The following is a 26,911-nucleotide window of genomic DNA, read 5'->3' as shown; positions in this document are numbered from 1 at the left end:
GATGCCATGAGCCTTCACATGACCCTTGAGACCAATGAATGTTATCAGAGATTTCTGGAGAGGAATCGGTGAGGTATGTGAGTGATGTCACCAATCCCACTCCAGCGACTTAAGAGGCTCCTGATCAGAGATGTAACTAAAAGTCTTGTGGACACCGATGCAATCTTTTGGCCCAGTACCTCATCCCTACAGTGAATTCTTGATAGTGATGGTTACGGGTGCTAAGGAGTTTAATCAACCTTAGGGTCCATTCACACACAGTTTTTTGGCGAGGATCTTGGCGCTGAAAATCCACGTGGAAAAAAAAGCCTCCCATTGACTTCAATGAGTTCCTTTTTCCACTAGTGACAATAGAGAAATATGTCAGTTACACGGTGGCCCACATTCATCTATACTGTCTAAGGATTAATGCATACGTTACATATTTTCTATACAGATTTTCACTATCAAGAATTCACTGTAGGGATTTCTCTATTGTCACTTATGTTGTATCTTCACCAAGGCAGCAAAGTTGACCTTCCCAATATGGCCGCCGTCAGGTAACATAACGCTGACCTTCCCAACATGGCCTCTCTCATTTCCCGCAAGCGTGCGACGTGATGGCGTCACTCAGTGGTGCGCCACGCCCCTTGCGGTGACTCCATTTTGTGCTAGTGGAGGGAGCTGTTGGTTGTATTTCCGGGTTGTCGGAGACCGGGGAGACCGGAAACCGGAGGGAGCAGCGGAGAGAGGGTAAGGGGGCAGAGAGGTGGTGTACGGAGAGCCGCAGGCCTGTTGTCAGGCGGCCAGCGGGAGGGAAGCGCTGTTTAAGGCAGCAGTGCAGTGAATTGCAGTGTGGGACGTGTCTAGGCTGTGGGCATACACATTGTGGATGACAAGCAGCGCTGCCCTGGAAATCACGGCACCTGGATGGCACAGGTGACTAGAACTGCAGTCACTGGCAGCCGTGTGCTGAGGAACTACAAGTCCCAGCGTGCTCTGTCAGGAGGGGTGTGCTGGCACTTGTGCTTCCACTTCAAACCCTTCCTTTCGCTTCTTGTTTCTAATAAATATATGGAGGTCCCACTTACATGTGATTGGCTGCTGAGACCTGTGGTGGTGCACTGCATTATATTACAATACTACTTAGTGTATTTTCTATGTACTCTAATCCGATTTATTGCTCGCTGTTATCAGCCATTTCTGGAGACAAGTTACTATTTTTTTTTCATAGATGTTTTTTGAATTAGGAAACCCCTTGCTCCTCTGTATGATCTCTATTGTATGTGACATCTGTGCTGGCCTCATGACACGTCTGTATACAGGTGTGACAGCCAGCAGTCTAGCCTGACTACACTATAGATTTACTTGTCCTATACATCTGTCTATGGATATGGAGAGTTCCCTTGATCAGATGGATGTTCAGAGATCAATACCCTGAAATATTGGCTAAATCCCTTGTCAGATATTACTAACATGGGGGGCGCGTAATCCTCGCTCAGTAAGTGGACATCTGGGTGTGACCAGCCGAGAGTATGTTATTAACACCCTGACTATGTCCAGTCGGTGCTGACAGTATCAGATTTGTCAGGACACACCCCTTTGGCAAGAGAACGGTAACACCTGGTAAACTTACTCCTAGGTTTCTAAGAGGAATAACTGAGGAACAGCACAATAGTAATAGAAAGACTCAAATATCTTGGGGGGGTATTCATTGGATAAGGCCCCAAGTTGCAGAAAAACTTTTTTATTTTTATTTTTTACTTTGAAAGGAATAGGATATATAAAAGAAGCTCTTACATATTATATCTTCGTGCTCTTATTCGCGCTCAATACACTCTTGGTTTTGGCGAAAAAAAACAAATACACAATTCTGAAACAACAAAAAAAGCAGCTTTTCCACTAATGTGGAGCCTTAACCTTTTATAGAAGTAACACTTGATCACTATGTAATTTCTGCAACTTTTTAATACTTTTATTTATTTATTTTGCATTATTTTTGCTTGCTGTGATTGAATGGAAATCTTCTTTTTTACATCTAGAGCAGGTTTTGGAAACCTGTGACAGTCCAGCTGTGGTCAACTACAACTCCCAGCATTCTGTAGGTTGCCGATACCTGAGCTAAAGGCTAAAAAAACTAGGTTGTTGGAGTGGGTAAAAAAAACAAACCAAAAAGCTAAATTAAAATGATTTTAATGATATGGTAGATTAATGTTGTATAATTGGATGTATAGTTTATTGCATATTTTCTTTTATAGGAATTAGAGGATCTTTACTGCATCTAACCATGGCAGGCAGCCATTTATGAAGTAGTTGGTCAGGCTGTGGACAAGTAGTTTTGGCCCTGCTGCATTGTGGCCTTGTCCTGCTTATAGCTGAGTGTTTGCTACAATTGCACATGATGTAGACAATCCCCTGGAAGCGAAGTACGTCATCAGCATAAATTGTCAGTTTTTGACACTTGACAACAAGGTATTAGCATAGGTAAAATGTATTGGTCAGGAGCTGTTTAGTTCACAGAGGGTTGTTGAGAATAGATAAGTGTAGTATATAATTAGCTCTAGGGAGTTTATGGTTGTGTTCACACTTCTGCCAGAAGAACACTTAGCAGATTTGACAGAAAACGAATTAGAAGTGCAGAATCTAGAAACGGCACCCCCTCCCCAATCCACAGAAGGGATAAAAGCCCTTCCACTGAACACATGGTCATTCCAAAGCAGGACAGGGTAGGGTGCTTTACTAAATCCCACCACCCGCCCTGCTTGGTTTCTTTTTGTGGGTAAAGGTGCATATACCAGCGGATGATACAGAGGTATGTCAGAAGATGACTAAAGATGGAATTGCCCTTCGTGGGTAGAGAAATCCAGGAAGATGATTCTCTGAGTTGTCAGCAGTAGTCAGTGTGCCGACGATTGTGACCAAGTAACATCATTCCTATTGCTTTATAGATATGTACATGCAGATGTATTCTGCTCTGGCTTAGTCACACGTGTGACATCTGACATTAGGTGACTGTCCCAGACACAGCATTGCATGGGGCCAGCTCATGCCGCAATGGCTATGAAAATGTGCGCTTGGTAGCAACTTCTACCCTATATGATTCTCAAATTCCATAGGGGATAAGCCGTTGGCAAGCAATTTTCCATTTACTTCTGTGGTGAATGAAAAACTTGCATTAAGACATTCTAGGAGTTATTGTTCGGCTGTGTTTAATGAGGAGAGTAGTGTTTTTGCATTGCTACCTCACCCAGCCTTCTAGTAAGGTATGATAGGGGAGCAGAGCCTCCGGGTGTGACTGCATAGCTCTGCTACATAACTTACTGGAAGGAAAGTACAAAACCTTTAAAAATGTGGATTGTCCAGAAAAAATCTGAGCTGCTGCATCTTTGGATCCACCGCTGACTGCTGCCCCAGGGACATTCTAATGGCTTCTGTATTTAAAGGAACCTGTCTAAAATAGACATTGGTAAATATAAAGACAGCCATCCAGGATAGATATATGGTCGACTGATGGCTGTTCTTCAAAACCCCTTCCATAGACCTGAAATGGGGGCAGGAAATAGGATAACTTTATGCCCAATGAGAACAAAGACTTAGGTACAATCCTTTTCCCCTGGTGTCTACATTTGGACAGAGTTGGGATGCTGCTGTAGACATTATATGGTAGGCCGTTCCACTGAAGTGAGTGGTTTCGGCTGATGTTCACCCATTCTATATGGTCGACTTTAGTCCTCAAATTCTCCTTTTTTGGCAGTTTGTTAAAGGAGTTTAGAAAAACATGGCTACTTTCTTTCAAAAACTGCAGCACTAAGGTGTATGTTCATGTGGCGGAAAATGAAGAGAAATTCCACTGCGGTCTAGCTACGACAAAACACCAGTGCAGGGCATCGGCCTTCCATTGTGGCACTGCTGGCATCAAACTCAGATGAATGGGCTCAATTGGCAGAGGGTCTTGAGCCGTGGAATCTGCGACTGAATCATCCGCAGCAAGATCCAGCAGGACGGTTCTTGTGCTCCATCGGCGTCCACCGGGTCTACTCTGGGGTTCCGCTGAAGCCGATGATTGGCCTCAGGAAGAGGACCCATGATGTCACAGGTAGTGATATTGAAGGCCCTTCACTGATTGGCCTCAGCGGTCATGTGACCAGAAGACGCTGCTTGAGCAGCATGGAGTGGACACTGGACCAGCAAGGGCAGAGTGTATGCTTTTTTTTTTTTTTTTTTTTTTTTCTTGTAAAGCGTTGTCCATTTTTGCTTGAACAACCTCTTTAAGGTAAGGGCAAAGATAAAATGAAAGGGAATTTCCCATCTACACACTTGTGGTTTCTTATAATGGATATCCGGCTTGGTTGGGAAGGTGTGATACACTTTTGTGGAATTTCTTTTCCTGAACGGGGAGGTCACAATACAGGAAATAGTGAAGAGATGGAGGCGATAGTTATGTAGTAATGTACACAGCCTGGTATCTGTAATATGACAGCAATGACTGGCATGACTGTTCTATCTGTATACGGGTCGAGTGTTTGATGTGCAGGAAGTGAATCCCTAGGATGGTATGTGCAATGACCAAAGTAAAAGTGTCCTGGCACAATCCTGGGTTACTTATTGTATTACAATGTTGTCAGTACTATAGTATTATATGGATGGTTGGAGAGCCTCCTAGGAATCGCTGAGTACAGTAGTAACCTTGGATCAGTCAGGCTTGCATTCATTACTGTTTAAGATGTCACATTTTCCTTGTACTTCCAGTATCTCCCTCTTTGCTGTTCTAGATACTGTCTGCATTTCATGGGTTTGTTATCTTTGGGTACCTCTAAATTCCCAGTTTTTGTTGAATTGTATGTCTTTAGAGGGGTCATCTGGGAAATAAGTTTACTAGTGCATTCCCCGAGGTGGATATACTTTATGTATAAGCAGGTCCTCTGCAAAACACAGCAGGGTGCTAGAAGTCTTCAAAGATCAACTAGTCTTTTGACCAACTTAAAGAGGATGTTTCATGACCTCATGCACATGAGGTTTTATATACCGCTAGAAAGATGACAGTGCGCTGAATTAAGTGCGATGTTGGCATTCCCGTTTTGTTCCTACAGGCTTAATTTCAGCCCCGATCACTGCCAGGAGGGTGTTCCTGACAGTCTAGCATTATCGCTGGGCTTTGAGGAACCCTGTACCCCCCCTTGTGCTGGGGAGAGGTGTCGTTCCTCATAGCTCAGCGACAACGTAAGAAATGCACTATATTGAATATACAGGGCTATGGATGAGTACAGTGAGGGAAGGCGTTCCTCACAACGATGACGCTAGACTTACAGTAATACCTTCTGACTGTGGGCAGAGATCGGTTCTGAAACTAACAGCATCGATATCTCTTTCCCCAGGGCAAATAACGGGAGAGCCGACTGTGTACTGAATTCAACACACTGTTAGCCTTCTAGCAGTATATAAAACCGCATGTGCCCCGAGGACATGAAAGGTCCTCTTTAACTGTCAGTACTGTGTCACTAATACATTTCGTAATATACTTTTATTAATTAATTTTGGATCATTTCTGTAAAATCTTTCTATTATGCTTTCCCATGTATTGAGCTGAATCTGTTCACTGCTTTCACTAGGTGTACAGAGGGGCTGAGGTTCTCATGTGACCCCAAAACTGCAGTTCTATTCAGAAAATTTTCAGAGGAACCATAAGGTGAGCAAACAGATGGGACTGGCAACTTTATATCCAGCGGCTTCCAATCCCAACTGTGTTTTCAATTGATCTCAATGGAAATAGGTTGTATAATATCCATAGGATTCCCTGCCTTGTGCAAGAGTCAGACCATACGTACACATAGTAAAAGCAGTATACAGAGAAAGAATAAGCACAGGATTTCACAAAAAGGAGCCCAAATTTAATAAAATATATTCCAAAAAGCATTGATGGCACAAATATTGCCAGAAAATCAAACGACTTTAAGCTTTGAGGTTTATCCCTAACCATGGGCAACAGCTGCCAATATGGCGAAGGGAATTTTCTTCTTGTGGTCTGAATACCACTGTCCATCTATGATAACTACAGCACATCTCATGTAATGTATCTTTTTCATTGTTCATGCCACAGCTACTATATGCTGGTAGTATCCTCCAATGTACAGCTCTGATATGGCTTAGTTCACACACAATTCCGCGTGTGCACACTCCGTCTCGGCTGCTGCGACGGGATGCTGGAGCACTGCACGGCATCTTGTCGCGGCTTTCCGCTCAGGATTAGGCCCAAATGAATGGGCCCAGTCCAGAGCGTGCTGCACGAGACGGACACCGTGGCTGATTCACTCCAAAAACACATTGGTATATGCAGCACAGAAGAAAGCATAAAATAAACCCCAGACTTCTTATTCCCCACTAATAAGGACAATCCCAGACAGCTGCGTTTCTTCAGGAGTGTCCACAAGGTGAGGACTGGAGGGACTGGAATGGCAAGTCCCACTACCAGCCTACCTGCCTTTCCCTAAAAATCCAGCCCAGTGCACAGCACTTAAAGGGATTCTATCATTAAAATTACATACAAACTCTCTGGATTTCCATCATCACACCCATCTGAGCAACCTGGGTGAGATATACATTCCTTCCAGTGTTACACCAGCCATCGGCTTATAACAGTTAGATGGCCAAAAAGGCAACTATTTGAGGACTTTGATACTCCCTGGCTTTAGCTGAAAAAGGTTCTCAAAATCTCTAACAAAAAAATCAGCTTTTCCACAATGTGGGTCCTTATTATACCTATACAGAGCACACCAGTGTTCCAGTAGTTATATTTGACACGCTACAACTTACAATCATTCACACGTTTTCGTATTCACACCATTTCTGCTATGGATTTTTTTTTTTTCTGCAAAATCTGGATAGGATTGGCCAAAATCCCATCCACTTTGTAGGTAATGTAAAACACTGTGTTTTCATAAGAAATTGGACATGTATGTAAATTCATTAATTCTCCCTGTAAACCATTAAATATGTCACTTGAAACTATTATCTTAGTAGATGTTGCTTGCCCTTTTAGCTGTTCACTTGGTTCTTCCATTTATTGTCTGCTTTCAGGCCATGTTCCAGATCTGTGTATTTAAGGTGAGGCCCTTAATCCATCCCCTTTTATAGTCAACTTCTTTGCACGTTCTCTTCTCATTCCTGGTTTTTACTGTTTACTAAACATATATAGAAGACACTTTACCAGTACAAGGTGACAAAACTGTCATGTTTGGTACTTCATATACTCATTCTGGGGGGAAAGCGGGAAAATGCCACATTAACCTAGCAATAACGTGATCACCAGAGCCACCGCCACCTTAGCGTGGCCAAAAGGCGCTCATACGACTTCAGTAGCCATTGCCGATGCTCGTGTGCAGACAGTTTATTCTTTCAGACTTCCTCATACATGCTTGGTGTGCGAATTAGGACAACCTGAGTGTGTATGGGGGAGCCTGTAAGTATAACTGTTAGCCAAAAAAGCACTGCTGATGGTGTTTGGACATCTTAAATGGGTTTTCTGAACTAAAAATATTGATGACCTATTCTAACCATAGGTCCCTAATATCCAATTTGTCTGATCGAAAGACCCAGCGCCCCCACAATTGGCTGTTTTCAGCAGCTGAAACATTAAGAATAGCACTGTCTCTAGCTTAGGTCCTATTCAAAGAAATGCAAGTTGATCTGCCCCGTCTGACCACTACACAGAACAGAGCTGTCTGCTGCCTTCTCCGTTCTGTGTATCCACTGCTGAGAACAGCAGATCTATGACTATGTCGGGTGTCAGACCCCCACTAATCTGATATTCATCACCTATTCTTAGGATACGTCATCAATATTTTTAGCCCCAAAAACCCTTTTAAACTGCTGCAAGACCCTATAGATTTTTATAGTAATATCTATTGAGATTCTTCTGAGGTTTCTGTTGTTCTTATAGGAGTGATGATGCTCATTACTGAAGTACATGTGTGAACAGAACATAAGTGGGTAGCTATTAATAACCGTTTCATTTTTTTCCTGCCACCCTACACTGCTTTCTTTTACCTTTGATACTTGTGTTATTTTGGAGGCGAGTGCACGCTATGCCCTTTACAATAGCAGACATTGGTACGGAATTAATAATTATATGCACTAAAGATAATCGGATCTACATAATCCACGTGTACAAAATATGGGTGGCAAAAAAGAAAAACATAAATTAGTCATTGCCACATCATCATAGTAATGGCCACCAGCTCAGATTGTACTCGCACCTTCTTATAGATGTCTTATCTCGACTTCTGAAATGTCAATTTCAGCACTTTGTTGTATTCTCCGTTAAATAATTCTAGATCATCTGTGCCATTCCTCAGTTATCCCTGCTGGAAATGTTAGAATTAAATGACAACTGAGCGGTATTGTCCCTCTTACTGTTCCTCTTGTCAGTCTGTACTGATTGGGCAGTTTCATGCTCACTGAAACCGGAAATGGTAACACCCAGTTGTCAAATACTTTTCATATCCAGGAGGCATAATGGAGGAAGTACAAAGGACACGTTCCAAGGAAGGGGGGCACTAGTGTTTACTGAAACAAATATTTCTGTTAAACTAGTCATCCGTTTACTAGTCAGAAGATGCCTAGTGCGCTGGGAGTTACCGGGAGTGAAGCTTTGGCTAAAAGGACAGTGTTTGCAATGGGAGCTATAAGAGGAATAGGAGATAAAACAGCGTTGTAATATGCTTGTGTACATCGCGGTTTCATTGATGCCTTTCAGGCACTTCCTCCAAGCAGTAATAGAGATACTTGTCATTACATGTGCTAAAGTTCACATCTTATTGGGAAAGAATTCTCCTTTCTAATTTTTTTCCCACCATTTCCTGTTTACTGTTAGAACAGACACTCCAGATTTTTTTTTTAATGATCTGCGTATGCCCTTACATAGAGGAATTTTTCTCTATGGTAATCTGATTTTTCAGTTTCTAAAAAAAAACCCCCCCCCCAAAACAGCCACAAATATTAATAGAAAAAATACAATTCATCTCCTCCATTGCAGCTCTTGTGGTGTCTGACATGTGACCTCTGCCGCCAATCAGCAGCCTTGGCTGTCCAATGTTGTATCATTGGCATCATGGTTTTCGTGGTTGATCTGCAGTGGTCCTGTCTACCACATAAGTCAGGCGGAGCTTCTGCGCTGGATTGGTAAAAGGTAGAAGAAATGGGTATTTTTTGTTCATTTTCTTTTTAATTTTACAATTTTTTTTTTTCTTTTTTTCCCCCAGAAACTGGCTAACCCCTTTTGAATCTTAATACTTCCTTGCTTCAGGTCACCATGGTTTTCTATCACTTTGTGTAAAATCTGGCATCAGATTCTCAATGGCAAGTGATTGGGGACCATGGAAAACTACAGAGGAGCTTGAAAGGTTAAGTTATAGTGCACTGCAAAATTGCATTTTTGTATATACAGGACATGTATTCTTACATCTTTGCATAGCTGCTGTGTCTACTCCATTCACAGAATATAGACTGTTATATCCTTGTATATCCTGCCTTTCTTCTCTCTACAGTAGTATGATCTCAATTTTCATGTGACTATACTTCTTCTTCAATTCAGGATTCGTGTGGTTCCCACCCCATGTAGGGGCTGGTTGCAGAAGTCAGCAAAGATCCGTTATTTTCCGGAAAGATGCCTATCCCTCCCCCTCCACCACCCCCACCAGGACCTCCTCCCCCTCCGACCTTCTCCCAGGTAGGTGCATATAACAAAGCTGCCATGACCTCAGTATCTAGGACTGCTTACTGGTAGTGCTAACCTCTGTGCTACTCCAATCATAAAACCCGTGTGTCTACAAATATGGCCGTTATTGGAACTCTTAGTAAATGGGATAAAGATCAAGAGACTGACATATTCTTTCTAAAGGCCTTGTTCTGGCACTAATCCAGACTTGCTTTAATGAAGGTAAACCTGCTCTGGCTTAAAGGAGATAGTCCCTTCTTTTTTTTTTTTTTTTTTTAATGCAGATTGTGAGCCCCACATAGAGCTCACAATGTACATTTTTCCCTATCAGTATGTCTTTGGAATATGGGATGGAAATCCATGCAAACACGGGGAGAACATACAAACTCCTTGCAGATGGTTTTATGCCCTTGGCAGGATTTGAACATCAGGACTCCAGCGCTGCAAGGCTGCAGTGCTAACCACTGAGCCACCTTGTGGCCCCGGAGATATTCCCTTCTCAGACCCCCACCAATTAGGAGAATGGGGGTATTTTGTCCCCCGTTGTGGATAGAGTGGTGGTTAGGCTGGTCTGCACAACACTCCTTTAATTTTAATGGGAGTTCTGGGGGTAGCTGTGTCCGCGCTAACTGAAAAGAATATAGCTGTGTGTGCTGCCGGACCTCTGCTCTATTCAGAAATAGGAACAGAATTCCCCCGTTCTCCTGATTGATGCAGGTCTGACTCTCTTATTGATGTCAATTTGCAAATTAGACCAATACTGTAAAGTGGATTTTTTTTTTACACTTATTGTACCACCCCCTACAAAATAAATAAATGAAGGTGGAAAAGAAGATGTATGCAGGGTATTTACTGAAGGTTTTGTATTAGAAGCTTGCCTCGCCTCATTTCTTGATGTCCGTTGCATCTTATGTCCTTTCCACTAATGGAAACTTACAATTTGGTTATCTTAGGATTGATTATATCACATTGGACATTCTCCATGCCTTGGCAGGTATTTTACCAGTATTCAGGAACTCCTGATTTATCTGGCAAGCTGCATGTCATCACTTTGATAGAATATGAGGATAAAGTGTGTTACTATTGACACTGTACAATTCTGTCCTTGGTCTTTGCCCATAGGCTAACACAGAGCCCCCAAAGCTTTCCCGTGATGAGCAGAGAGGCCGTGGAGCTCTTCTCAATGATATCTGTAAAGGAGCCAAACTAAAGAAGACCACTGCAGTGAATGACCGGAGTGCCCCAGTTTTGGAAAGTACGTATTGTGTGACCAGTATGTAAGAATTGTGAGGAGCAGGAAATGTTCATGTAATCTCTATCCACTCCCTTTCTGTATAAATATTGACTGATAGAAAATGTGTGTGTAGTACATTTTACTGAACTCTGTACTTTCCTCATGTAACTTATAGTACAGAATTATTGAGGAAAAAAACATTAAAAGGGATGGTTTAACCCTTTCCTGAATTTGGACATATTTGTATGTTCATTTAAGTACTGTCTTAGTATAGATAGGTGTGTAGTTACTTCCATGAGACAATCCACTGCAGGTGCTTCTGGGAATATTTGCTGGGACCAAAGATAATGACAGAGGCACTACCACCGCACTTGGCACATCCGCATCGCAGTTGTAGGGTGCTGGTGGGGTATCATGGCAGCAGAAGAGCCTAATGAACCCCCCCATCAGTGCTTCTGCCATGTGTGAATAGCTATTATATTCTGATGGAGGCAGCATCTAATAGGATGCCTGTTACAGTTAGGCCGGGTTCACACGGGGTATTTTGGATCGGAATGTGACCTGGAGGCCGCCTCAGATTCTGGTCCAATATACGGGTAGCTGTGACTGGATGCCGGTACAGTGCATCTGCATCCAGTCGCGTAACTCCGCTCCAGATTAGGCCCAAATGAATGGGCCTAGTCGGAAGGGAGTGTCTTCAGGCGGTCGTCTGCGGCTGAACCATTTTTGGGCTGACAGGCAAAATAAACTGTTCACTGAAGTGGTGTAGTAGTAGATAAATAGTATCTAATATTTATCATGTTTAGAATCTTAAACTGATTATGACCATGTGCCATACATTTGTCGTTAACAGCCACTACAATAGCATTTAAGTTATTTAAAAGTGAATTTGGTGATGGAAGACTTTTTAAAGAGGACCTTTCATGCTCCGGGGCACAGGCAGTTCTATTTACTGCTGGAAAGCCGACAGTGAGCTGAATTCAGCACACTGTCGGCTTTCCTGATCTTTGCCCCGGGTAAAGAGCTATCGGTACCATAGCTCTTTACAGTCAGAAGGGCGTTCCTGACAGTCAGTCAGGTACGTCCTTCTTCAAAGCAACGCCTATCACACTGTACTGTGAGAGCGGGGAGGAAAGCCCCCTCCTTCTGCTCACAGTGCTCGTTCATAGACAAGTATTATCAGGAGGGGAGGGGGCGTTCCTCCCCGCTCATACTATACAGCGCTATTGGTGCTGCTTGTACAAAAGGATGTATCTGACTGTCAGGAACGCCCTTCTGACTGTAAAGCACTACGGTACCAGGACCGGGCTCTTTACTCGGGGCACAGATCGGGAAAGCCGACAGTGCGCTGAATTCAGCGCACTGTTGGCTTTCCAGCAGTATATAGAACTGCCTGTGCCCCGGACCTTGAAAGGTCCACTTTAAAGCAGTTGTTTCACTATAGACACTTATTCTTTATTCACAGGCTATTGAATAAGTGTCCAAATCGGGGGCATCTGACTGCTAGGACCCCACTGCAAGCCAGGGTATTGCTCCTCTCTGCATTCTGCAGTATGGAATTGCTGGAGATAATGGAGCACTGTTTGTCAGCTATCTCTGGCCATCCTATATAGTTGAATGGAGTGCATCATACATGCATGACTATCATTACTTTCATTCAGAGAGGAGCTGGACTAAGATGAGACATTTTACCTTTTATCCTGTGGCATAATGGTCAGGCATATTGGCCTTACTTGGTGAACTCAATTGAACAAACCTGTCAATGCAGGGCAAACTCTAATGAATATGGCGGCACTCCCAACTCTCCACTGATGGCTGGTGTGGGGAGAGATGACGAATGAGCAATTGGATTTCAAAATGCACAATCATTTTATGCCTCAAAGAATATTTATCCCCTCTCCACAGGATAAAGGATAAATATCTGAATGGTGCATGTCTGACTAATGTGAATTTTTTAGAGATCTGTGTTTGTTCTTAAAATATGGCAGTACAATGGCCACAATAAATGGCCTTTACACCAAGCTGTAATATGACTTCATGGGTTCTAATACTATTGGATAGACGCAATTCAAATGACTGTTAGTTTTTTAGTGTTATGTACTGTAGATATTTTTCATGTTGAAAACGGAGCACATGCCAAAGCTACATCCACATGAGACACATATGACTTAAAGGGGTTATGCCTTAAAAAGTGTTTATCAGTTATCCATAGAATACTTGACCAGTGGGTTCTCAGAATTGGTGGAGTCTTAGCTGTCAGACCCCTATTGATCATAAAGCATAATTATTCTCTATGGTGTAACTGCTTTAACCCCTTCCGACATGCGCCGTAATAGTACGGTGCATGTCGGGTCTGTAACTATGGCGACCGCCATAGCCGCCAGGTGTCTACTGCTTTAAGCAGTAGACAACCGTCTTTAATGCCTCGGTCCCGGACCGATCGGAGGCATTAACCCCTCTGGCGCTGCGATCAAAGGCGCCTCCGGCGCCATTTTGGCCAGGATCGCCGGCTCCTGGAGCATGCTCCAGGGCTGACGTCCCGTTGCCATGACAGCCGGGAGCCTTGTACAGGCTCCCAGGCTTGTCTGCAAATCCTCTCTTTTGCAGGCTGGTCTATGCAGCCTGCAAAAGAAAGGATGCTTTTTTGCAATGCATTAGCATTGTAATGCATTGCATTAGTGATCAGACCCCCTGGGGTTCAACACCCCTAGGGGGTCTAATAAATGCAAAAAAAAAAATAAAAAAAAAAGTAAAAAAAAAAAATATAAAAAAATATAAAAAGAATTAAAAGTTCAAATCACCCCCCTTTCCGTAGAACACATATAAAAGTAGTTAAAAACTGTGAAACATATACATGTTAGGTATCCCCGCGTCCGAAATCGCCCGCTCTACAAATCTATAAAAATATTTTTCCTGTTCGGTAAACGCCGTAGCGGGGAAAAATAGTCGAAAGTGCCAAACCGCTGTTTTTTCACTCTTTTGATTCTGATAAACACCTGATTGTGTGGGGTTAGGGGCTAGGCTCCAGAGGGCAATATGAATTTTGTGGCTTGCTATGGTCCAAAGTGTGTGAGATTGCAGAGATGGTGGTGTGAGTTTGGATTTTGTGGGGGTCCTGGCACAAACATATGTGCGCTGTTGTGACGAAAAGTAGCCTATTGCGCAATCGAGTGTATTAACTATGTTTGTGGAAACTTTCAGCCAAATCGGTCGAGCGGGTTTTGCGTGATTGAGGAACAAACATCCAAACATCCAAACACACAAACCCACAAACATCCAAACTCACAAACTTTCACATTTATAATATTAATAGGATTCTAGGGACAGGAGGTGATTCAGAACTTTTATTTATTTCATATTTTTATTTCATATTTTTATTATATATTTTTAAAGCTTTAGCAATACTAATATACAGCAGTGACAGGCCTGGGAGCCTCATTAGGCTCCCGGCTGTCACCCGAACAGGTCGGCTCCTGCGATATCGCCGCGCAGGAGCTGGCCTGCAACTTTACAGGTACGGGGCCGGTGGGGACCGGCCCCGGGGGAGAAGAGGCCGCTGATACAGACTGCAGACCCGGCATCCGCTGTACTAGAGAGGCGGATGCCGGGGAGGGATAGACTCCATCACAGGTGCCGGGGCCTGAGACATCGCTGCCCTGCCCTGCATGAAGCCAGCGGCGGGGGGACGGAGGAGCGGAATAGCATCGCCCCTGCAGCTGCTGGCTTCATGCAGGGCAGAGAAGCGCCGCGATGTCTCAGGCCCCGGCGTCTATCACTTGCCGGCTTCCGCCTCTCTATTACAGCGGGTGCCAGGCGCCACATTCAGACTATAAGATGCACCCTTCTTTTCCCCCCAAATTTTGGGGAAAAAAAGTGCGTCTTCTAGTCCGAAAAATACGGTAATACAGAAGTCATGTTGTTATGTTCTCATATTGCATTGCTCAGTATATGTTGATGCAGTCACTGATGTAAGGAATGACTGAGGACTTGATGCTAATGTACAATTACTAGGTAGTATGGAAGGACACTTATTGTAGTGCACCTCAGATAACAAGAAGAAGGGAGGTCCTAATCTCCATGTTTGATGCATGTCCCTTATGATTACAGATGAACGTTAATACCCCCCAACCACACCAGTGTCAACTCATTAGGTGTGCAACATATAATTTACCAAATAATCCATTATTTTTAGATATCACTGTATTATTTTATTATGTTACAGCTTAGAAGCAGGAGAGGACAGAGGAGAAAGCTTTGTTAGTGCTCAACCTGAGAATGAACAGGGGTAGACAGTGAATGCAGAGCAGATGACAGGCCAGCAACTCTGTCAGTCATGTGAAGTATCTGTCCACCGCAGAGTCAGGAAGTCAGACAGAGCTTCAGAACTTTCATGTCCTAACAGGCCTGGCCATGTTCACTCTTGATCAAACAGTAGTCTCTACACAGGCATCAAGGGAGTCTGTGTACAATATTGGTGTGTGTGTTTAAAGGGGCTCTATCAGCAAAATTTTGCTGTATGAGCCCCACATATGCGTGAATAGCCTAAATATTGGTTCTTGTACTCTTGTTAACATATAATTAGGATGAGACTATTTAGAAAATCGCACTTGAGGATATGAGCAGCTTTTTTTCTTTTGGTTTGTTCAATGCATTCAGGTTGAAAATGCTGAACAAGTTGTGTTCTGATGATAAGATGTATTTGTTCTGGCACTTACAGTATTTGTTTTTTATGTTTTTTTATTGTTGCATATAAATATTGAATTCAGCAAGTTGTAATTTGAAAAGAAAAAAGGAAGAAGCTCACACAAACATAAAATCAGATGATTCAAGGCTTAAAAAAAATAAAAATAAAAAAAAAAATAATTGATCCCAATTTGGTCCCAAGTTGAAAACCTGTACAAATATAACCAAGAACACAAGTAACACAAATGCATTTTTTCACAATTTTAAAACATACGCTTTTTTCACAATTGCGCATCAAAATTTTGAATTTGATTTCTCCAAAACAAAATATAAAGAAATATCGTCTTGTGACATATCAAATGAAAGCCGGTACCGCTCTGAGAAAAATGATGCCTCTCCCACCTATTTATCTTAATTCTAGCCCAAGATATGTTAAAAAATGTAAAGCCATACCAGGCCAAAATTCACACTTTTTTAAAACTTTAGAAGTCTATAAAAAATTAACTGATGAAGAAAAAAATTCAAAACTTTTTATTTGTAATTAGCTTAAGTTGTACTTCATAAAAAATAAAAATAAAAAAAATCTAAAGACGTCAGGTAAAAAAAATATTCCTATTTGGATCACTTGATATGGAATGACCCTTACGTATAAAAAAGTTATGGCCGTCGGAATATGGCGACTTTTAGAAAAAAAATTAACAGTTTTGGAATTTTTTTTAGGGGTCAAAATGTAAATAAAACCATATAAATTTGGTATCCCTGGAACCGTACCGAAACACAGAATATAGGGGACATGTCATTTTGTACGCCGTAAAACCAAAGCCCGTAAGAAAGTCGCAGAAATGCATTTTTTCTTCAAATCCACCCCATTCTGAATTTTTTTCCTGCTTCCCAGTACATTATATAGAATAATTAATGGTAGCATCATGAAGAAAAATTTGTCCCGCAAAAATTAAGACCTCATATGGCTCTGGGAGCGGAGAAATAAAAAAGTTATGGGGTTTTGAAGGAGGGGAGTCAAAAACGAAAATCAAAAAATGCCATCGGCGGGAAGGGGTTAATATTGTAATTACTCTCAGATTTTGGCTTTCACTTTTCTGTGAAAGCCTGTGCTGAAATTCACTTCTGTTCCCTATATATTTTTTGCTTTGTTTCTCTGATTGGATTCTCCTTTTGTATAGAGAGTACGGCCTCTAATAAAGTAGGACAACAGAGTTACTTAGAACAGTGATTTTGGTGTCATATGAAAGACGAGACTGCATTTTATCTGTATGATGATCTGAGATACCATCAGAATCTGGCCAGGATCTGCCACTGATTTGGACAGATCTGTCGAAAATGTGTAAATACCCCCTAACTGTTTTATGAGCATGCGCCCTCTATTGGCTCAGATTTATTACTGTGGTTACATCTAGATACTGATGTAAACATGGCGCATCTTTGGTATAATGTGGCACGTATAGTTTAGGAAAAAACTCAACTTGTTATACACATGGGGCAGAGCTTTTTAGTACTGCACCCTACCATCAAGGGTGCAGGAAGTGCAGTTGTAACTGCAATCATCATAGGTTCTCTATTTATCATCCTCCTGAGGAGCTATGTATATCGTAGAGGAGTTGTTTTTCGTGCATGGGGATAGACTGATATAGCATCACATAGACCATTTGCTATTGCACCTTTTGTTCCTCTCCAACTTATCTATTAGAAGAATTCAGGGATAGTTTTAATGGGCAGATAAGCATGTAATGTCTGCGGGCATGCCAGATATCAAACACTAGGCTTTGCCATATACACAGTCATGCAAGTCCAGCGTGTTTAATAGACAGATAACACCGTCAGTATAGAGCATTGCTAGCTTGATTGGGGAACTATAGACAGTGTGTCCCTGTACAATTGGATATCATATGTGTGCTTTTGACTGCAGTGCTTTATACCATATATCCCAGAATTGACAATATTGGGGAGGACATCTTGGTGCTCTAGCCAAGCATATACTAGGTGTTTGCTAGTGGGTTACACCCACCTCCCCATGCACGATATATCATCCAATATTGGGTGATTTAAATTTTGACCATTGGTGACTGTGTGAGAGAAGTGCATCAGTACACCCGGATACCATCAGACTGGGTGCATATATATATATAGATACACACTTTGTCTCACATTTTTATTACACATTTGGGGTTTTTTCTTTTTGTTTTTTTATCTTAAATATCATTAAAAGTTATATTTTAGATTTACTCTTTCTGTGATACTTATAATACTGAGTAAATTACCCGTCAGTGAATTGTTATACACATGGATGTAGATTCTCTGAAAATGGTGGTGTAACCTTAATTTGTCATGATGCCCCAAAAATTGATGTAAAAATTCTGACTCAAAGTAAGCTAATTTAAAGGTGGTATAAACAAAGCTTAGAGAGTGTAAAGGATACATCCAGCATCGGCCACTGTGATAAATCTGGTGCAGTTTCAGATTACTTTTCTAAATTTACACTAATTAAATTTACTCCATTGCCTTGTGTTGCATCTTACAAAGTCATACAACTGCTGTAATGTTTTACAGAAGCTAAAAGTTCTGGTGGTGGTGGTCCTGGGTTTGGACCACCTGGTGGAGGAGCATTGCAACCGAAAGGAGGCCTCTTCCAAGGAGGTGTTCCCAAACTGAGGCCAGTGGGGGCCAAAGATAACTCAGGTACATGATGATTGATTTTTGTTACTGTTCGTTTCTATCAAAGCTCTTGTTGCTGGTCTAAATGTTTCTGGACTGATCTGGCAGACTTCAGAAGTGACTTGTCCTCGTATACTCAGAACTGTATGATTTTTGTATAGATGTTTCCGGAGTTTGTAATTATTATTTGTTTTAAATCCTCTTTTATTTATTTTATTTTTAATAATAGAAAGCCCATCTGGTCGGTCTCCTCTTCAGGGTTCCTCAACAAGGTCAGCTGCTCCCCGTCCCCCTGTTTCAGGAGGGGTACCCCAGGATGACTCTGACAGCAGTAACAACCGTTCTTCCCCTCCAGAAATTGGACGAGCTCACAGGCCATCCTTGCCAGATCTCACACGGCCCCCTAATACCACTAGTCCAGGAATGAAGCACAGTTCCTCTGCCCCTCCTCCTCCACCTCCTGGGCGACGACATGCTAGTTCAACACCTTCTCCTGCTCAGAACGCCAAACCCTACAGTAGGGATAAACCTTTACCACCAACCCCAGGTCATCGGGCCCCTGCTGCTCCTCCTGTAAAGCCTCCTCCCTCTCCTATTAACATGAGGACCCCTAATTCTCAGGGACAGCCTCCTCCACCACCACCTTACAGGCAACCTCCTCCTTCTGTTAATGGGCCACCAAGTCCTATAAATGAGCCGCCTCCAGATCTACCACAACGGCACAACTCTCTCCATCGTAAGCAACCTGCACCAGTGCGAGGATTGGCCCCTCCTCCACCACCTTCAGCAAATCTGTCTCCGGGTGGTAACAGACCACCACCCCCTGCAAGAGACCCCCCTTCTCGAGGAGCAGGTGAGGCAATGCCGGCGTTACTCAGCAAGTGTTTTGTTTTTTGTTTTGTTTTTGTACTGGAAAGTTTTTGTTCCTAAAACTTTTTGAGTAATGTTGCTGATTTGCATTGCTAACATGTATTCCTTTTTCAGCACCACCACCACCACCTCCAGTAGTACGCAATGGGGGTCGTGATGCTCCCCCTCCTCCCCCACCTTACCGAATGCATGGCACAAGTGATGCAACACAAAATCGGGCTAAGCCGCCCCCTCCTCCTTCTCGAACTCCTTCTGGACCACCTCCACCACCCCCACCTGTTAGAAATGGACATCGAGACTCTATCTCTGTTGGGAGATCATTTGCAGGTATGATCTGCTCTGTTTGCATTTTTACTTCCTACTTGCTCTGTAGGATAAAATGTTTAAGTGATCCTCCTGCTAGGATCTCACTTTTGGATTGGCGCTGGCTATACATTATTGTCAATCCTGTTTACAGTGATGATATAATATTTATATTCCCTTTTGGACTGGTCTACTCTCGTGCATTACCAGAAATGTTACTGGTGTCTTATAAATTGCTGACCTAGGTTTAGGAGTATAGACTGGCAGGGGTTCGACACCTGGTCCCTTGGCTGATAAGCTGCAGAGTTTGTGACTAGTTTGGACTATAAGACGCACTGGACTATAAGACGCACCTAGGTTTTAGAGGAGAAAAATAGGGGAAAAAAATTTTCAAGCAAAAAAAAAAAAAAGGTAAAATATTTAATATATGGGAGTTGTAGTTTTGCAAGGGCACATTGACAGGTGACCCTGCAGCTGTACGGGGACGCATAGAGCGGTTTTTTTTGTGGGGCCAGGTGTACTTTTTAGTTATACCATTTTGGGAAATGTCTATTGCTCAGATCACCTTTTATTTAAATCAGAAGCAAAACGGTGAGAAATCCCGGCGGTTTGGCACTATTGATTTTGACGTTCACTGTACAGGAAAAATATTAGTAGACCGGGCATTTTCGGACACAGGGATACCTAATGTATATATGTTTCACAGTAATGTTATACTTTTATATGTATTCTAGGGAAAGGAGGTGAACTTTTATTTATTTTATTTTTTATTATATTTTTTTAAAGGTTTTTTTTCTTTTTTTTTACTATTTTATGAGTGCCCCTTAGGAGGCTTGAACCTGCAATCATTTGATTGCAAGTCCCATAGACGGCAATACTAGTGTATTGCCGTCTATGGGAGATTCTATACATTACTATTGCGGAGGGTCATAGACCAGCCGCAATAGTAATATAGCGATGACAGGCCTGGGTCGGCTCCTGCAAGCTCGCCGCGCAGGAGCTGGCCTGCAACTTTAAAGGTATGGGGCCGTTGGGGACCAGCCCCAAGGCTAACTTTAAACTTTTTTTGGGGGGAGGGGAGCCTTCGCTCCGGACCCAGCATCCGCTATGATAGAACAGCGGATGCCGGGGAGTGTGTTAGCCACCGGCACAGGGCCTGCAGTATTGCCACACTCGTGCTGCTGCAGAAAACCAGCGGTGGCAGTAGCGCGCGGCCATGCTGCAATTCCGCTCCCCCCCCCTCCACATTCGGACTATAAGACGCACCCTCATTTTCCTCCGAAATTTGGGGGAAAAAAAGTGCGTCTAAGGGAGCCTTCACACGATGAAACGCTGCGCTCATTCTGATCGTAAAAACACGTTCAGAATGAGCGCGTAAAAAGCAGCACCCATTGACTTGAAGGGGAGCAGGCATACGTGCACTCCCAATTGAAATCAATGGGAGGCTCCCCCCCCCCCCCTCCCCCCATGCTTTCAATGTATTACGCGCATATCACGTTGAAACCAATAGGGAAAAAAGCAACCCATTCATTTCAATGCAGGGGTGAACCTTCCTTGTTCGCTGCCCGAGGCGGACGACAGAAAGCTGCCCCCCCCCCCCCCCTTCCCGGGAGGAGGGGTCGGAGCGGAGGGGGCGTGGCGGAGCAAAGGGGGCGGCGTTCGCAGGCAGGGAGAGGACCTGCTCTCTGCCTTAGCGTGAGGGGAGGCCGCTGGAGCAGCGCTGCTCCAGCAGCCTCCCCAATCCACCGCTCGGTGCTAAGCCAGTCCAGGACAGCTTGTCCTGGACTGGCTTAGGTATGCAAAAATGCCGCCCTCCCTGGGGCCCTGGCATAGCGCCGCCTGGAGCGGTCGCTTCAGGTTGCCTCATGGTAGGTGCGGCGCTGTTTCAATGGGGAGCGCACGTATGCCGGCTCCCATTGAAATGAATGGGAACTGCTTTGTACGCACTGATTCTGAACGTGTTTTACGTTCAGAATCAGCTCAGCGTATACTTAGTGTAAATGCACTCTTATAGTCCAAAAATACGGTACCAAGCACAGATTTCAGATCTTTGCCTATGCCTTGATCTTGTGTCTTATTTCAACCCTATTTTGTGTGAACTTGCTGTGGTCTCCCATAAGCACCCACATGACTTCTAATCGTTGTTGAAATGTACAACAAAGTGGCAGGTGCACACTGGTGAAATCCCTCTCACGCTTTCTAAACACATGGGAGCATGATTTTGCACGTGCATCTCCAGTATTACCTACAAAATTGTGTGACCATTGCGTTTGGGCAGGGGCTCTGACCTGTGCAGCTGCTTTGTTTGTACTTTCACTTTGCCTTTGCAATATCAGGTTTCCCTATGCATTGGAAAAGTTTTGGTGTATGCTAGGAACACATTAACCAGCAGGGGGAGCTGTACTACATAGCTCATAGCTGTACTACTGGTAGTGATGGTAATGAAGTAAATGTGACTCATGACTGGTTCATGCTGTGAGCTTGTTTCTTAGGATGTATTGGCAAAACTGGAGCAGTGAATATTTCAGAATGAATAAGTGTACGTGCGTTGTTTAGCACTAACTCGCTTGTAGTTCTATGAGGAATCATCATTACTATATATACAAGTTTCTAAGTGTGGAAAATTTGGAAGCCATTAAACAGCTTCTCTTTGCAACACACGTGTACTATTGCTCTGTAGTTTTGATCTATGTAGTGTCTAATGTCCAGTTTAGGGCTCTTGTACACGCAGAGCTGTGTGTGTGTGAAGCCTGTAGGGAGCAGTATTGAAGTAGCGTATACTTCCTGCAGAGCCACACTACCTGTATACATGGCAATAACTGCTCATTCAGACTCATAGATATTCTTGTGGGTGAGAATACCTCTATGCATGCCACAGAAAAACCTTTTACACTCTTAAGAAATCAGGGGCATACGAAGGTAGAGTAGAGGCATTAGATGTCTCTGTGCCAGCCCTATTACTGCTCTGTTGTAATAGAGTTGTATGCTTGAGACGTTAAGTGGAGATGACTGGGAGAACCTATAGAAATAGGAAATCTGACCACGTTTAGTTGAAACTAAGTACTTTACTTGAATGCTCCTGGTGGAACCCTTCTTTTATATTATATACAGTGTGCATTGTATCATATGTAATTTATGTACAAGTCATTGGGAAATTGTTTTACAGATGAATTTGAATCAAAATATTCCTTCCATTCGGTGGATGAGTTTCCTGCTCCAGAAGACTACAGGCCCTTTCAGAAAATCTACCCCAGTAAAACAATCAGAGGTAAGGCCTGGTCAGCTTTAGGCATTAAGGTTACTTGACAAAGTGTGCACATAGCCTTGCTCACAGACAGTCCATTGATTTCTATAAGAACAACTACAGTGTGCGCACACACTGAGTTTTGTGTTTTTGGTTATTTTTGGTATTTGATGTTTCAAGACTTTGCTTGAAAGAAAATCTGCCAAGGTTTCCCATTGAATGTAATGGGAGGCAGATTTCCGTTTTATTGTGAGGCAGAAAACATCACATAATCTGCTTCAAAAAATATCGTAAGAACTGCTTTTAAACAATATATGGTATCCCTCTGAGTGAGGGACTTCCCTCTATCAACATATGGGAGCTGGAAGTTGTAAATTTCCTTTGACAAGTATAACTTTTTGTCTTTTCAGCAACCCGTGGAGCTCCTCCATTGCCACCCATTCCGAGGTGAGATGATATTGGTATCTGCTGCCAGGACTTTTCACCCCAGCTCTCCTTCTCTCCACCCACCTGTAACAAGAGTGGGGTCGCTCCCGCATGACAACATTTGTGAACAAAAAGGAGTTGGGTGCCCCCCTGCTGCCTGTCTATGCATTCCATATCCTTGCCACTGACACCGCCCTCTCCACACCTTGCACGGGAGTGGGCATTGTGTGGTTCGAACTCCTGGGTCTATTCAGAAAACTTGTGATCCTGCCCCTTCCATTCTATATTGGTCAGACTTGTCAGATGATTAATTTTGCTAATGCCATGAGAAACTGAATAGTTTATTATGTTTGTAGGAGAGGTTTTTTTTTGGGGGTAAGTAAAACTCCACAATGTAGACACTATAAGGGAGAACAGTTGTTATATACTATAGGATTACTTAACCTATTGAATAAAAATTCCCTGGACGTTGCCCAGGACTCCCAGGCCTCGTACTCCACAGAATGCACTTTGTAACTGTTACCCAAAGAGACCTGGCACAACCGTTTCCAGGCTGCTGCAGGGTCAGGACACTGGAGTTTCGGACTCGGGATGTTGACCTCAAGTGGTTGAAACTGGGAGCATGTTTAATGCAAATTGCAATCTTCAGCAACGCTAATTGTACAACATGGCTGGAGAAGACACATGCGTGGTGACCGAGGAACGCATTGGAATTACCGGATTACAAAGAGTCTAAGAAGTGTGGCTTGTTTTAGTGGAGGTTGTTTGTGCTTAATACGGTGATGGGAACAATTTTTTTTATTTTTTATTTTATGGTGGTTATGCACTTCACTGTCTATGCAGATGTTGAAAAGAGGGTTGTTCATAAGTGGTTTTTCATTTTTAGGTCACTGGAATCCCCTTTCCCTCACCTTTTCTTTTTGATCTTACCCTATGTTTTATACCTGTATCCTAAATGCCCCATGTCTTTTTCTCCTATGCTTTCAATTACTGAAATAACCGTGACTGTACTATTAATCCCTTGCCAGCCGTATGTATCAGGAACGCGCTCTTGTTACCGGTTTCCTTCCTGGTTATGCGTAGATGAACTCTGACAACACTAAGGTTTATAATTGACCACACTCTGGATATTGGACGTTTTTAGCGTGTAGTTAGAAAAGCACATATAGCACCGGTGCAGAGGACCTCTGCATTGTTATACAGTGCACCGTGTAGAGACATTCACTGTCATTTTCTGTTGCAGCATGTTTATCATCTGTGTATGGAGATATTGGCGACACTACGCTGCAGCATGTTTATGACTGCCAACACCCCCAGTGCTGCTTGGGTTTGTGGGGATTCATTTGCCTTATATCGGGGGTTTACATTTTGTGCCAGTGATTTGCTGCACAGGGGCTTGACTCTTGGAATATTTTCAGCAGTGGTTTACAGCTACAGATTCCAGTATTAGCATAGGAGTCTCCATTCTTTTTACCTACCCCTTAAATTGAATGGATTTCTCTGTAGAGCAGGGGTAGGGAACGTACGGCTCTCCAGCTGTTGCAAAACTACAACTCCCAGCATGCATACTGGCTCTGCTGTTCTGGGAACTCCCATGGAAGTGAATGGAGCATGCTGGGAGTTGTAGTTTCACAGCAGCTGGAGAGCCAAAGGTTCCCTACCCCTGATCTAGAGGAAAGGGAATTACTCTTTAGTGAAATCTGGTTGCTGATGCAGAAGTAAAGCAATATCAAGAACTTGGATAGATAATGTACTGTACATTTGTGGTCACATAAATTTCTAACCATTTAGGAGCATTGGTCGTTGCCTGGTCAATAATGGCAGGTCTTCCCTTGGTCATTTCCTGTATTGATCCATACGATCACAGGGAATATAACACAACTGTGCTCCTTATGAAGTATGAACAAAAAGGGTCAGTGGTCACAGAGATTAACCTCTGAAGCAATTGTTAACATTCACAATCTAGTCTTAGGCTAGGCCATCAAATTATGATTGTGAGGGTTTGTACCTACGTTAACCCCCCCTCACTAATCTGCAAAGTAAAGGTGCATTTGCTGTCATTGCACTGAATAGTGAATGTCTTGAAGGTTGTACTTGCATCAGTTAAACCTTGTCAGTCTAAGGGACCATGCACACGATCAAGTGTGCATTGAGTTGTGGTCTGAATTTATAATAAAATGCAGTCAGATCACTCTCTGAGTGATATCCTAGTGCATTCAGTGAAACCTGCACATATATGGTGCATCCAGATCCGTTCCGATAATATTGAGTAGAATAGGACCTACTCTATAATCATCCATGCCATTGGAACAGGATGGATCAGGAAGCCCCATAGACTGGAATGTACTCTATCATCCGACTGCATTCCGTGATAAAATTGGCTCTTGACTCGCATGCACACTCTGTTTTGTGCATGGGCCATAAGTGTAAGTTCTCTCAACTGAATTTTCGGCTGATTTCGAGACATTCTGGCCAGAATCTGCTTCCTGATCTCCTCAATGGGAGGCAGTAACAGATGATGCTTTTTCAGGAAGCTGCAAAAAAATCAAACAAACCCAAAAGTGTCCTTCTTGATCTTGCTGCAGGTTCCACAATTGATACAACTGTAGAACCTGCTGCGCGAGACTGAGGCTGATTTAGCCCCGTTGCATCTGGAACACCAAAGCTCTGCTTCAGCTTTCTTCCAAGGGATGCTTAGGGCGGGAACTTGGAGTAGAATCTGAAGTGGGTGACTCTTCACTTTCCGTGGTGTGAACCTGGTGTAAGGCTGGCCATACACTTGACGACTATTGACTGAACGCTTGTCCTCCGCAATGCCCCAATACACATGCATGTTGGGCATGACCAAGTGTGCATGTGTTTTCAATAGAGGCTGCTGTCAGAGTACTCTGAGAGCAACTTATATCCATGAGAACAAAAGGATTGGGCAGTCGAAATCCAACTGCCCAAACCTCATTCCCCCTAATATCTGTCATTGTCGAAGAGTCAGGAGATCCCCCAAAACATTTGAAGGGCAACCAAAGTCAACAGATTTTGGACCACTGTGCACTTCCAGATTAAGAACAGGTCTTTAGTGTAAAAACCTGGGAAAACTCTTTTATATACCTGTTTCCACCTGCAGCCTAAAGATAAAATATTCCAAAGAGCCAAGCCTGTGAGCTGCAGTCTGGGGTATGAGCGGAGACCCCTTGCTTATACACTACTCCACCTTTATAGGCTGCTAATAGGACACAAAGCGGTGGTCTGTAGAGCATTAACAGTATGCACACTCCACTACTGTGAAGCCTAGAGTGGTGTGCATACATTACCCAGGATGCACTGCTCTGGCCCACAATGCCTTGCTTCCTTATTGGCAAGAAAGGGGTAAACATTGAGCAAATTTGGTACTTATTCTTTTCTAATGTATATTTTACTCTGAAATAATCTGAACTTATAGATACTGAAGTCTATTTTGTATGTTGTAAAATAGGACTATGAGAAAATGGTTGAATAATACTAAAATATAAATATATCTATATAAAATAATGTATTATCTCTTATTGGAATGTTTCACCTTTACTTGTCTGTGTAACTGAGATGTGAATATAAATGATGATCAATACTGGCTAATGTCATACAGCTAATATGCAACAGTCTCTAAAACAGGGAAGATGTTGAATACCACCCCACATTACATTACTGTGATCAGATGTTTATAAGGGTAATGGGCGGCTTCAACAGTTGAATTTTAACATGGCTTTGCTTTCTTCGGGTGCATTCACACTTCGGATATGCTGACTGATTCTGAACG

The 26,911-nt window shown here is 43.0% G+C and overlaps 1 protein-coding gene across 3 annotated transcripts; it reads left to right on the top strand.

The window, feature by feature from the left end:
- Positions 1-631: 631 nt before the first annotated feature.
- WIPF2 (WAS/WASL interacting protein family member 2) lies at positions 632-26,624 on the top strand. 3 transcript variants are annotated; one of them, XM_075278330.1, is made up of 10 exons: positions 642-732; positions 5,589-5,665; positions 7,054-7,080; positions 9,569-9,703; positions 10,814-10,946; positions 18,174-18,302; positions 18,508-19,131; positions 19,263-19,475; positions 22,618-22,719; positions 23,106-26,624. In XM_075278330.1, the coding sequence occupies exons 4-10, from the start codon at positions 9,641-9,643 to the stop codon at positions 23,144-23,146; spliced, it is 1,305 nt and encodes a 434-aa protein (XP_075134431.1). In that variant the 5' UTR covers positions 642-732; positions 5,589-5,665; positions 7,054-7,080; positions 9,569-9,640; the 3' UTR covers positions 23,147-26,624. The 3 variants fall into 3 exon arrangements, with proteins under 3 accessions (XP_075134430.1, XP_075134431.1, XP_075134432.1); XM_075278331.1 differs by lacking the exon at positions 7,054-7,080; XM_075278329.1 differs by lacking the exons at positions 5,589-5,665; positions 7,054-7,080 and having other exon boundaries at positions 632-732.
- The last annotated feature ends 287 nt before the right edge of the window (positions 26,625-26,911 follow it).

Source organism: Leptodactylus fuscus, chromosome 6, assembly GCF_031893055.1.
Source record: "Leptodactylus fuscus isolate aLepFus1 chromosome 6, aLepFus1.hap2, whole genome shotgun sequence".
Lineage (NCBI taxonomy): Eukaryota > Metazoa > Chordata > Amphibia > Anura > Leptodactylidae > Leptodactylus > Leptodactylus fuscus.
Note: the sequence above shows the minus strand (reverse complement) of the source record. Positions and strands in the feature narration are given on the sequence as shown.

Coding starts and splice junctions, on each gene's coding strand:
- WIPF2 (XM_075278329.1), top strand. CDS start 9,641: ATGCCTATCCCTCCCCCTCCACCACCCCCACCAGGACCTCCTCCCCCT. Junction 9,704..10,813: donor CCCCTCCGACCTTCTCCCAG/GTAGGTGCATAT, acceptor CTTTGCCCATAG/GCTAACACAGAGCCCCCAAA. Junction 22,720..23,105: donor CCCCAGTAAAACAATCAGAG/GTAAGGCCTGGT, acceptor TTGTCTTTTCAG/CAACCCGTGGAGCTCCTCCA.